At 57.5% G+C, this 10,972-nt stretch overlaps 1 protein-coding gene across 1 annotated transcript; it reads left to right on the top strand.

The window, feature by feature from the left end:
• Positions 1-470: 470 nt before the first annotated feature.
• On the top strand, positions 471-10,357 carry FXYD6 (FXYD domain containing ion transport regulator 6). Its single transcript, XM_088138784.1, has 12 exons — positions 471-810; positions 1,155-1,222; positions 1,506-1,544; positions 1,652-1,726; positions 2,311-2,347; positions 2,448-2,639; positions 2,905-2,949; positions 8,366-8,691; positions 9,012-9,050; positions 9,783-9,857; positions 10,132-10,168; positions 10,255-10,357. The coding sequence occupies exons 2-12, from the start codon at positions 1,165-1,167 to the stop codon at positions 10,277-10,279; spliced, it is 948 nt and encodes a 315-aa protein (XP_087994910.1). The 5' UTR covers positions 471-810; positions 1,155-1,164; the 3' UTR covers positions 10,280-10,357.
• Positions 10,358-10,972: the final 615 nt, after the last annotated feature.

Genomic DNA, 10,972 nt, shown 5'->3' with positions numbered 1-10,972 from the left:
ATATATATGGAAAATGTTGCATTAGCTGCCAACTCTTGTGTTGCAGAGGCCTGGTAATATGGAAGAATGGGTCAGATGAGTACCTGAGGCAATTGAATGTTGTGGTTGGGTCCCCCCCCACCCCCCCATGGAATGCACCCGAGAGCTATTGCCTGTTCAGGACCATTACACCAAGAACTTTTGCTGAAGGCCAAGGACAGAAGCAGCCACAGACTTTCCAGGCAGTCCCCATGTGTGTGTGTGGGGGGGGGGAGGGATCTGAGTGGAGGAGGAGGAGGAGGAGGAGGAGTGTGGTTGGCAACACTTGCCTTTGGGCTGAGTGCAGTTTGGGGAGGCTTTGTTGCAGCATACAAAGGGCCCTTGTGTCTTCCCCTTCCTCTGTTGCCGTGCAGCTGCTGAAGCTGCTGGGCTGGGCTGGGCTGTGCACTGTACTTTGGATGGGGACCCAGTGGGAGGGGAGGGAGGGGGGCACCGGGGCTGGCCAAGGCAACTGGAAGAGCAGAATCTGCTTCTTGCTGGGCTGAGACGGTGCCGTGGAAGCGTTGTGGGTGTCTGGAGAGAGGTGCCATCTGGAGCACGCCTCTCCGTGTGCAGGGATCTCTTCTGAAGGGTATTGGGTCAGGTTTGGCTCCCTGCCTTGCTGAGCCAGCAGACTTCTACTCGCTTGTTGGTTGAGGCAGAGTGAGGAATGGTGGCCTGTGGGTGAGAAGTTCTGGTTTCCTGCAGTATCTGACCCATGTGAACGGCAAGAGAAGAAACCCGGGTGCTCTGCCTGGCATCTGGGACTCCTCCAAAGAGCCTGGCCAACAGGTGACAAGAGAGTCTTTCCTTCTGCCTGAGCTGCAGGCCAGTGCACTTGTCACGATCCAGCCAGGGCTGGTTTCTGCGCAAGAGAAGACTGAACAGAAATGAGTTGTGTGGACAGGACGTCACAGTTCTGCAAGCTGCAGACTATTAGAAACACGGTCACCGCTTGCAAAATGCAGCCTGGATTGTGAGGTTTTGGAAAGTCCACCTGGCATTATGAGCCCAGGAACCATAGCCAGAGTTCTCCCATAGAGCCCCCACCAGACCTCACCTGGGTCTGGGTGCAATCCAGACCCACGAAGCAGGTCCCCAGGCCGTCTGATGCCTTCTCTCTCTGTCCTCTGCAGCACCGCCAGGATGGACGGGAGGCTGCTTCTCTTCTGCTCTTTCCTGGTTCCAGTGATCTTGGCAGATGGTAGGTACAGCTCGGGGTGCGAGGGGCCTCTTCCTTTATCTGTCCTGGACGTCCCCTGCCTCAGGCTACCCTTGCGGCAAACAGTGGGGCTGGGAGGACTAGGTTTCGGTGGCTTCCTTGCATGCGAGAGGGCCAGAGCAGTAGGGGTAAGGTCCAGGATCCAGCTCGCTCTGGCTGCACTGCAGGTGCGCTCTGCACATGCAGAGAAGCAAGACTTGGCTCCCATCTCCTCTGCTGCCCCCAGAGCTGCCATGTTTATGGGCGTTCTGTTTGCTCTTTCCAGCGACTGATCAAGAGAAAGAAAAGGATCCCTTCAACTATGGTGAGCCCCAGACACCTTTATGTGAGCTGCTCAGATATCTCTGAGTGTTGCAGTCTCTTTGGAACTGCAACACCACTTCCCTTTGGTCTCCCCCATCCCCCCACCAGACTACCAGACCCTGCGGATCGGTGGCCTGACCTTTGCCGTGGTTTTCTTCACGCTCGGGATCCTGCTCATTCTGAGTAAGTGAACTCCAGAGGGAGGGCAGCAGTGCCATTCACCCAAGACCTGGCGCTGCCCAGCTGGCCTCCCTCGCGGAGGAAAGGAAGGCAAGGGGGCGATGGCCTCGCCTCGCCCGGGTTCTCTGGCGAAGGTGAGGCCGGGGCAGGAAAGGGGCCTCGTGGGATAAAGGTTTCACCATGCTGGAAGACGGAGATGGGACTGGAAAGAAATCTCGCAACTGCCTTTGGTGGGCCAGAGCTGCCTAGGATGGCTTTGGGGGTGACGCCAGAAGATGCAGCCGGCTTTCCTCGGGAAGGCGCCCAGGCCAAAGCCCTCTCTTCTTGCACAGTGGAAGAGGGAGACCCATTCCTGGTCAAGGCAGCTGCTTTGCCGCTTAGCGGGCAGCCCCCCCAAGTTCCCCCACTGCAGCTCAGTGTCTGGTCTGCTCTGCCCCTAAGGGAGAAACCCCCCAGGCCCAGAGTGCCAGGAGAATCATTGGACAGACAGGCTTTTCCATCACGCCCCCCTGCCCCCCCCCCGGTCTAGGCCCATCTCCAGCTAAGCCTTTCCTCTCGCCTCCCCATGCCCTGTGTTTTCTTCCCAGGTAGGCGATGCAGGTGCACCTTCAACGGGAAGCCCAGGTATGTGGTGCGGAAGAGCTTTTCAAGCTGCACTTCTCCTGTTGACCCTTCTGGGGAGTGGGAGGGTTGGTGACTCCTCCTGTGCGCTCTTGCCCTGCAGGGCTTCTGGCGATGAGGAGGTCCAGGCTGAGAATCTGATTGCTTCAAATGGTAAGGCCTTTGCCACGCCCTGCCCCACTTCGGGGAAAGCTTTCCTGGCCCTGGAAGGGGACGCAGGTGTTGCAGGGCCCGTTCAGTCTGCCATCTGCCGCCCCCCCAAGCTCGTTCCCTGCTCTCTCCGCCACTTGCTCGAGTGGGAGAGGAGCCGCGGGCTTATCCTTCCTAGGCGGGACTCGCCTCTGTCACTTGGGGGGCAAAGGGCCCTGCGTACCACGGGGGGAGGGGAGCATTCCTTTCTCTGTGGCTGGGCGGGGTCCGCCAAGCAGAGGGAGTGAGCGGCGCCCCCACCAAAAGCGGCTGCTGGCGGAGTGACCCCCCTGTGTGGGCCGTGGGAGTTTGGCTCGTGGGAGGGCCCAGAAACGCATCAGAAACGGTAGTTTGTTTTTTGCTTTCTGCAGCTGCAGCAGCAGCACAGAAAGCGGAGAACTGAAGCGGAGTGCGAGGTGAGCTTTCAGAGCGGGAGGGGTGTTTGCGGGGGGGTGCTGCTGCTGCTGCAGTGGGGGCCAAGGAGCGTGCGGGGCAGGGACAGGGGCTGCCCCGCCCCGGCCCGCCCCGCCCCATTTTGGTTAGCAGAGCACAGGAGAAGCAGTCCCAGGACTTTCCCGCATTCCCCGCCTCAGGGAGAGGCCTCCTCTGCGCAAGTGAGCGGGGTGACTCAGCGAAGCCAGGATCCCTCCGCTCTTTGCACACCTGGAATGCTCTGTCCAGTTCTGGCTGTCACAGTACAGGAGGGATGCTGAGGAACTGGTATGCTGAAGAGCAAAGATGGTGGGGAGTGTAGAGCTTAAGTGTTACAAAGCAATGGTTTAAAGACCTGGATATGCTTAGCCTGATGAAGAGAAGGTGAAGCGGGGACAGGGAAGAGGGTAGGATGAGAACCAGTGGGTGGAAGAGCCTGCCTCCTGGGGCCATGGGGCTCTGTCCCTGGTGAAAATGAGAGGTGGGAAGGGCTCGGCTTTGGGCTCCGGACACATCTCTCCAAGGAGGGTGCTCCTCTATCCACGGCGACTTTGAGAAGACCCTGGGCTGGACGTGCAGGGAGTCAGTAAAGGCTGGATTCCGCAGCATGGTACTTAATGCCCTTCCTCAAGGTCAAGGAGAAACCTATGGGTCTTCTGAGTGCAGAATTTGGGTTCTTGGGGCTTTGAATGGCAGAAAGAGGCAGTTCTTCCCAAACTGAACATTCAGGGACTGAACTGGGGAGGAGAGAGGATGTAGCTGACTGAGGACCCTGGGTGGACAAAGAAAAAGAGGCCTAGTTTCTGGCCCTGGACTTTCTGGGACATTTGCATGAAAAATTATTTTTGCTGTCTCTCAAGAGTGGCTACAGTTGGACAAGCCTTTGTGAATATTATCCTTTTTAAAGCCAGGTGCATCCTTGTGTGCTGCAGATAGTCTTTCTGTTTTGCAACCCTCTTTGTCTCTCCTTCTCTTCTTCAGCAAAGGAGAACTGATGCTGGACAAGTAGATCTCGAGTGCAAACAACATGAAGGGACATGGAGGTGATGGCCCCTGGTCCTCTAAGGGAATATTGACATTTTGGTGTCCATGTTGGCCTGTGCCCTGGAAAATCAGCCCTCCGCTTAACTATTCCCCACCAAGTCCACCCCCTTGTCTGATTGCATAATGTTCATCTGTCATTATCATGGCTGTTGCCTTGATGTCGTCGTGCAACTGTGTTCTCTGCGCCCCACCTCTCTCCTATGCTGGTTTGACATTCTGACCCTCCCAGGAGAAGGTCTGGCTGCTCCTGCCTTGGTGTGCACAAAGGCTGTGGCTGCCCGCCTGTGCTGAAATGTCTCTTCAAGGGAAGGGGAGGATTGGAGCTCTTTGTAGGGTAAAGACTGAAGGGAGGAACTGGGCTGAGACAGAGAGCAAATAGAGTTCAGGACCTTAGTGGGGTTCAGCCTTGACAGCACGTGGTGTCCCTTCCCATGCCCGCTGCCTCTTCCCTTCCCACGTGGTAGATGTGGAGTCCCTCCAGTAGCTGCTTGTCAGCAAGGCCATAAAGGACCCCGCCCCCCCGCATGTCTCTGATGCCAGACAGACGGAAGGGCCTGAAAAGGAGTTGGGATGGGAGGGTGGTCTTCTCAGAAGTCCTCAACTGGCTCCCCAGGATGCCAGCAGCTCTGCAGGGTGGTCTGCCAGCGCACCTTCGTTCTCTGGTGTGGAGATCTGCTGGTGGGGCCACGCGTTTGGAATTCTCTGCAAGGCTGCCGTGGGGTGGGGTGGGTGGGGTTATTCTTGCTAACATTGACTTGATCTGGTTAGGGGTGTTGGGTGTGTCAAGTTTACACCCCTGCACGTCGCAGCACAATACCCTGTAAGAGTTTGGATGACCTTGGATTCTTGTTCCGAAGCGCTTAGCAGAACTGGCAACAGATGAGAAACTCGCTTAATCCCAAGACGGCCTTCATTGGAAGCCCAGAGATGAGCAGAAGCCAGTTGCATCCTGATGGAAGGGGACAGGTCACCTCTTCCAGATGAGGGTGGGACTTGGCCAGTGGGCTTGCCCTGGCCTTCGTGCATTGTTCCCCAGCGCTAAAAATCTCCCCAGTCCAGAAGGCTTCCCTGGTTACTTCCCATCCTCTGCAGTCACCTGGTCTGATGCCATCAGTTCTGAAGAGCAGAGGAGAAGCCAACCCCTCCCCTCCCCTCCCTTGTCTTTGCTGTGTTCACCACAACTTGTGTTGCCACGTGACTCTGTTGTGGCTATAGTGTGCAGTAGGTAAGAACCATTTAAAACACCCCTGTACAACTGTTGTAATTCCAAAAGCCAAAACCCTGGTTGCGCATTCCCCTGGTGTAGGCTCTCCTGCTGTGTGGCTGTGATAAAGGAGTCCCACATGTTTGTGCTGTGTCCCAAGCTCAAGAGGCATCAAATAAAATGTTGTTTCTATTTCAGTGCCTCTGTGTCCTCCTGCAGTGCATGATGGGCCCTTAGGAGTGGGTCCAGGACCAGAGATGCCAACCACAGTCACTCATGCCTCCTGCACTTCCCTTTAGCCCAGTGCTCAGCAAGGCAGGGCAGAGTCCTTTTTCCTGCCAGCGAAGGAGAAACTTGGCTGGGCAGAGTCTTTCTAAGAGGTGTGCTTGGTTGGCTGGGTGTCCTGGATGTGGGTAGCGGTTTCTTCTCAGCAATGACCATCTTAGTTCACATAACGAATGTAATTGGTTTGGTTTTGGCATAGCAAGTTATGTGAACCAAGCTGACCATGGTTTATTTGGTTAACCAGGATAAACCATGGTTCAGCCTGTTGAGTGAAATCAGTCTTCCGTTTGCAGCCCTTGGGAGCAGCGCTACTCTCCCTCAGAAGACTTGGCGCATAGTTATGCAGCTCTGCCTGTTTCCTGATAACTAGATCAAGTTTGAAGCCTCCCCATGGCCTTGTCAAGGAGCCCTAGCTTGGTCGCCTCCCTGCATGTGTGAATACCCGCTTGAGCTGTGCTGAGCCTTCATGCCAAGGGGCCTCGCTCTGCCGGAGGGTATATGGCTGGTAGGGTGGCAGACTTGAGCCTCGTGCCATCCTGAGATGACCATGAGGCTGGCTGGAAACAGCAGCAGCGTGTGCTGGCGATTGGCAGCGAAGGCCAAGCTCTGAAGGAGATGCCAGGCAGGCAGACTGGCCTCCATTGCAGTCACAACAGCACGCAGCTGGAATTCTGCCAGATTGCTGGGCTCCCTGCGCAAACATGCATTGAACCCAAACCAGCCAGAGGTTATAGCCAAACTGCAGCAGCACAGGATTTGGTGGGCAGGGCTCGCGGGGCCTGGAAGCGTGGGCCTTGCCAGGTCACAAAATGCAGGAAGACGCAGCAGTTTGTGTCTGGCTGACTTGGAAGATTCTGCAACCTTGCTCATAGGCACCTCCTGAGGCTGCCCCCGTCACTCAGCCATAGGAGACAATGTCCCGCAAGAGCTGGACAAAATGCAAAGCTTTGTGGGGATTGGGGTGGTGGAGCATCCTGTCTTCTAGCAGCAGAAAACGGTGCTAATCAGGTGGCGCTGCTGAAAAGAGGCGGGCTGCAGTCGCTCCTTCCTGGGGCTATGGGGTCTCCCGTGCGTCGTGCTCCACAGCCACCACTGGAACCCCATGTGGGCGGCCAATGAATGACCTCAAGGATGTCATTCTAGTCAGTGTGTTGATGGCTGGGGAGCCATCTTAGCGCGTTTCTGGTGCTTGGTGTTTTGCCGGCCTTGCTGACCTCTGGGAAACCCTTGGACTCAGCACCACGGTGCAAACTGGGGCTGCTTTAGTCTGCTTTTGGGGTCTCCCTGTAATGAGCAGCAACCAGGGTGGTGGTATTATAGCAAACCACATTTGCTGGCGCCTTAAAGACTTGGATGGATTATTGCAGATGTTTTAGGGGATCACAATTGATGGAAAAATAAACATGTTGGTGAACTTTAAAAACCATAAGATTTGGTTGCTAGGGAAAGATTGTTTGCAAGTCACACGGTATCCACCCCAGTATCCCACAGGTTTACAGCTGATTGTTTTAAAACCTTTCTTTACTGATACAACAAACATGTAAAGCCATAAGCAAGCAGGACCTGTCTAGCAGTGACTCCAGAAGAGCCATCAGAAGGGGGGACCCAGCCAGGACCTCAGTCCAAAGGCTTCCTTGTTCCACCAGCAAAGGGCCAAGAGGGAAGCTCCAGGGGGAGTGCAATGGCCAACATGAACTCTGCAGTCCTTTCGCTCCTGCCACCTCACTCGCTACTTCTCCAGGCTAGTGAGAGAAAGGGCACTTCTGGTTTGGGGGGGAGCAGCCCTCCAGCCTCTTGGCTCTGAAGCTTTGGGGGACCTCATGTGCTTCACTGATAGGGAGGCTAGAACTACTTATGGTCCAGATCCAGGCCTTTCCACTCACATCCTCAGTGTGATACTGCTGGAGGGTGGGGAGAAGGCTTAGATGGCTGCTCCCCAAAAGAGGGTTGGCTTTAGCACTCCCAGTCTTTCTCTGTGAGATGGAGATCAGCCTCCATCCAAATAATCTGTGCCCCAAGGCCACCAGTTAGTCCTCTGCTCATTCAGGAGCGGGTGGGAACAGGAAAAAAAGGGGCTAGCGTGCTTCTCTTCCCAACATTGGATCCTTTACCTCTTGATAGGAGCAGTCTGTGAACAAACCCATCAAGGTTCTCTGTGCCAGCACTGGCTTCACCTGCAAGGAGTCAACAGCAGATCATCTTGCTCTGGTTGGGGCATTTGCTTGCTACTGCAGCTGAGCCTCTAAGCCCTTAGCCACAGCACCGATGTTGGGGACAGCCAGCTCTTGCACCCCACGGCGAGTGGCAACACGATGGAGCAGAGCAGAGATGGGACAGTGTTCCTGGGCACTCAGGTGGTCCAGGCCTCGGCCCAGTGCCTTGTTTTCAAGGAGACTGAGATCTTCCAAAGGAGGGGAGGGGAGCCTCCCCCACGCTTTGCCTTGTGACTGGGATAAACATTACAGGCAGCCCGTTAATGTTTAATTAGGTGTTTGTCCTCCCTGCTCCCCATTCCGCTGTGCTGCTCTAGCTGTGCACCTTATGCAGAGCAGAGCTGAGCCGAGCTGAGGCCCTCTGGCCAGCTGCCAGGCAGGCTGGAGAAGGGCAGGTGGTTCGCGCCCCTCCCAGCTAGGCTAGGCCTTCTTTTTCAAAGTTGCCCTGCTTGGGGCTTTTTTCCATTTCACAGCCAGAGAGAAACCACCCTCTCCACCAGCCCCCCTTCCCATTTCCTCCAGCATAAAATCACCACATTATTCAGCTGAATGGCAAAGGTCAGAGAAGACAGCAAACTCCACCTCATGACTCCTTTGAAAACCAGCCCACTCGGAGGGCTGAGCTGGCCAAGCGGAGCTCCACGTCGAGGGGTGATCTGACTCTGGCGTCAACAGAGGAGTGTTTGAAAAGGCTGCCTTTTCTCTGGGTTCCCCACCCTGGGCAGATTATGCTCGCTGGAGGCACTATTCCAGGGCCAGAGGCGGGGGCAGGGGGCGGGCGGGTGTTAGAGAGCTGGAAAAACCCAGAAGGGACGTCCCCATCAGTCGTGGGAGGGGGCCCCTGCTCTGGGTGGTGCAGGCCCTCTTTATTTGTTGTGTTGCACATTTGCTCTCCAGCTCTTTCTGCAGCGAGATCCGAGCAGCCTGGAGGGACAGTGGCACGATGGGACCAGCTCCTTTCACCCCCACCGACGTGGCAAGTGGGTTTCTCCTTGTACTTGCACACACAAAGGGTGCCTCATGCAGAGGGCCCACCAGGTGGCTGCTGCCACTCCCCGCCTCCCCGAGCAGCTCTGCGCTGCTGCATCTTTTCTTGGCTGGGGCTCCTCCGTGGGGGGTTTGGCAGGACAGGAGGCAGTTAATTTCGCAGTCGTTCCATGAACAGGCCAGGCCGGAAAGTTTGGGTTGCCAAACACGAAGGGCTCCGGGCCCCCTGATCGCAGCTGTCCCATCTTCGGAAGCCCAGCCCCGTGGCTGCCTGGCCCCTGATTTTGCTTCTTTTCTCTCCCGTTCCCACCAGAAAGTTTGCCGGAGAAGGAGAAGGACGTATTTTCTTACGGTAAGACGTGGTGAAGGGGCTGACCCCAGGCGGGGACTGGGCAGGCAGTTGGCTGCCCCCTCTGCTGCCCACACAGGGGCTCCAGAGAAAGGGAAGGCAACCTGTCCGTTAATGCCAAGCCAGGTGCAAAAGACTTCTGATGGATAACACTGTAAATAATAAGAAGGGAATTGAGAGGAGACCTCGAGCACAACAAAGACTTTTCCCTCTCCAAAATGTTAATGTCATTTTTATATCGCTTCCCTTCTGAGCAAAACACAATAAAAACATTTTTAAATAAGACAGATCGATAAATATGGAAACACACTCCGACACAATTAAAAAAAACAATTAAAAATGACGAGCGCCCCCGTTTTCCGGGCCAGAGGAAGCGAAGTCGGAAAGCAGCCGTGCTCTCCGGGGATAGGAAAGGCTTTTGCGACCCTCCTCTAGCTCTCGAGGAGCCTCGCCTACCCTTGCCGCCCTGATCCGAGCCCCAGCCCCCGCCCCCGCCCCGCTTGATTTACAGCCCGTCTGGTAAGTAACAAGCCGGGGAATTCAGGAGGGACGGCTCCTCCTCCCCGCCCTCGAGCAGCCCCTCCTGTGCAGTTTCAACGCGCAGTCCTTGCCTTGGAACCACACGCCCGCTCTCCCGGGTCGCAGCCAGACAAAGGCAGGCCCCCGCAAATCCGTGGCCGCCCCGTCTCTCTCCCGCCCGCAGGCTGCGCTAAGCGCTCCTTCTTCTCTCTCCAGATTACGAGACCGTCCGCCACGGAGGTCTCGTCTTCGCTGTGGCGGCCTTCCTGATCGGGCTCGCTATCATCTTCAGTAAGTGGCGGGGGGCCGGGGGGCGAGGGAGGCTCTGGGGCACAGGAAAGGGGGAGAGAGCGCTGGCGGAGAGCGACGCCCCTCTTCACGCGCCTGGCTCGCCCCTTCCTGCGGTGAAAAAGGGACCCGCTGTCCCGTAGTCTTCGGTCTCCCGGGGGGCCTCCAGGGGAAAGAAGGGAGCAGGCGGGAGGAAGGGCATCGAGGCGGCCAGGGAGCACCCCGGCAGCGGCCCCGTCCTGATGGCCGGAGGTCTCACCAAGTTCTTGCGTTGCAGGTCGGCGGTTCCGTTGCGGAGGGAAGAAGCAGCGACGGTGGGTATCCCTGACCCCATTATCCAAGACCCCCGGGGCCGGAGGACTCTCCTGACCGCCGGCCGCCCTCCCTCCTCTCTCTGCAGGCCCGGCGAAGCGGACGAACTGTGAGCTCGGCTCAGCGCGGCGCAGCCCTTCCACGGGCCTCCGGTTCCTCCTCGGGCTGAGACGGCGGGCTGCGGGCTGGCCGGCGCTTGTGGCGCGACCCGCGACGGGGGATGCGTCTTCTCGCCCGGGAGCCGTGGAGCTCGGACCGCGCTGGCGCCGCTTCTCGCTGTGGACGCGCAGTCGGACGCGTCTCCCGGCGCACGCCCGAGGAAGCGACGGGCCTGAGCCGCGCCGGGCTGCTGCCGCGCCGCCTGGGGCAATGAAATAAAGCGGCCGCCTCGAAGGCGGGTTTGAGGCCGAGCAAACTGGCTCCGCGGGACCTTCTTTCCTTGATCACTTCAGCCACCTCAAGCGGGCAACAGCTACGACGTTTTCCCGGCCGCGGCGTGCTCTCCACCGAAGTGCCCGCAGTGGCAGTCGCGGTTGCGGTCACAGTCGCGGGCAGGAAGGGGCGGGGGCTCTCGCTGCCCTAGTTGCGCTTGGTCTGAGGACAGAGCTGCCAACCAAGAGGCGGGCGGCCGGGGGTGGGGGGAAAGGAGGGTTTTTCTCCGCAGCGGCTCAAGAGCAGTCAGGGGTGAGGCCGGGCCGGGCTGCCTTTCCGTAAAATCGATGGAAGGAGTCTGAAAGTGGTGGCAAGTGGCCCTAACGGCGGGGGGTGGGTGGGGGTGCAGTGAACTTTACTGTGGGCACCAACAT

This window comes from Python bivittatus, unplaced genomic scaffold, assembly GCF_059951505.1.
Source record: "Python bivittatus isolate LINGU-HERP-01145 unplaced genomic scaffold, Pbiv_v1 ctg000320_np1212, whole genome shotgun sequence".
NCBI lineage: Eukaryota > Metazoa > Chordata > Lepidosauria > Squamata > Pythonidae > Python > Python bivittatus.
Note: the sequence above shows the minus strand (reverse complement) of the source record. Positions and strands in the feature narration are given on the sequence as shown.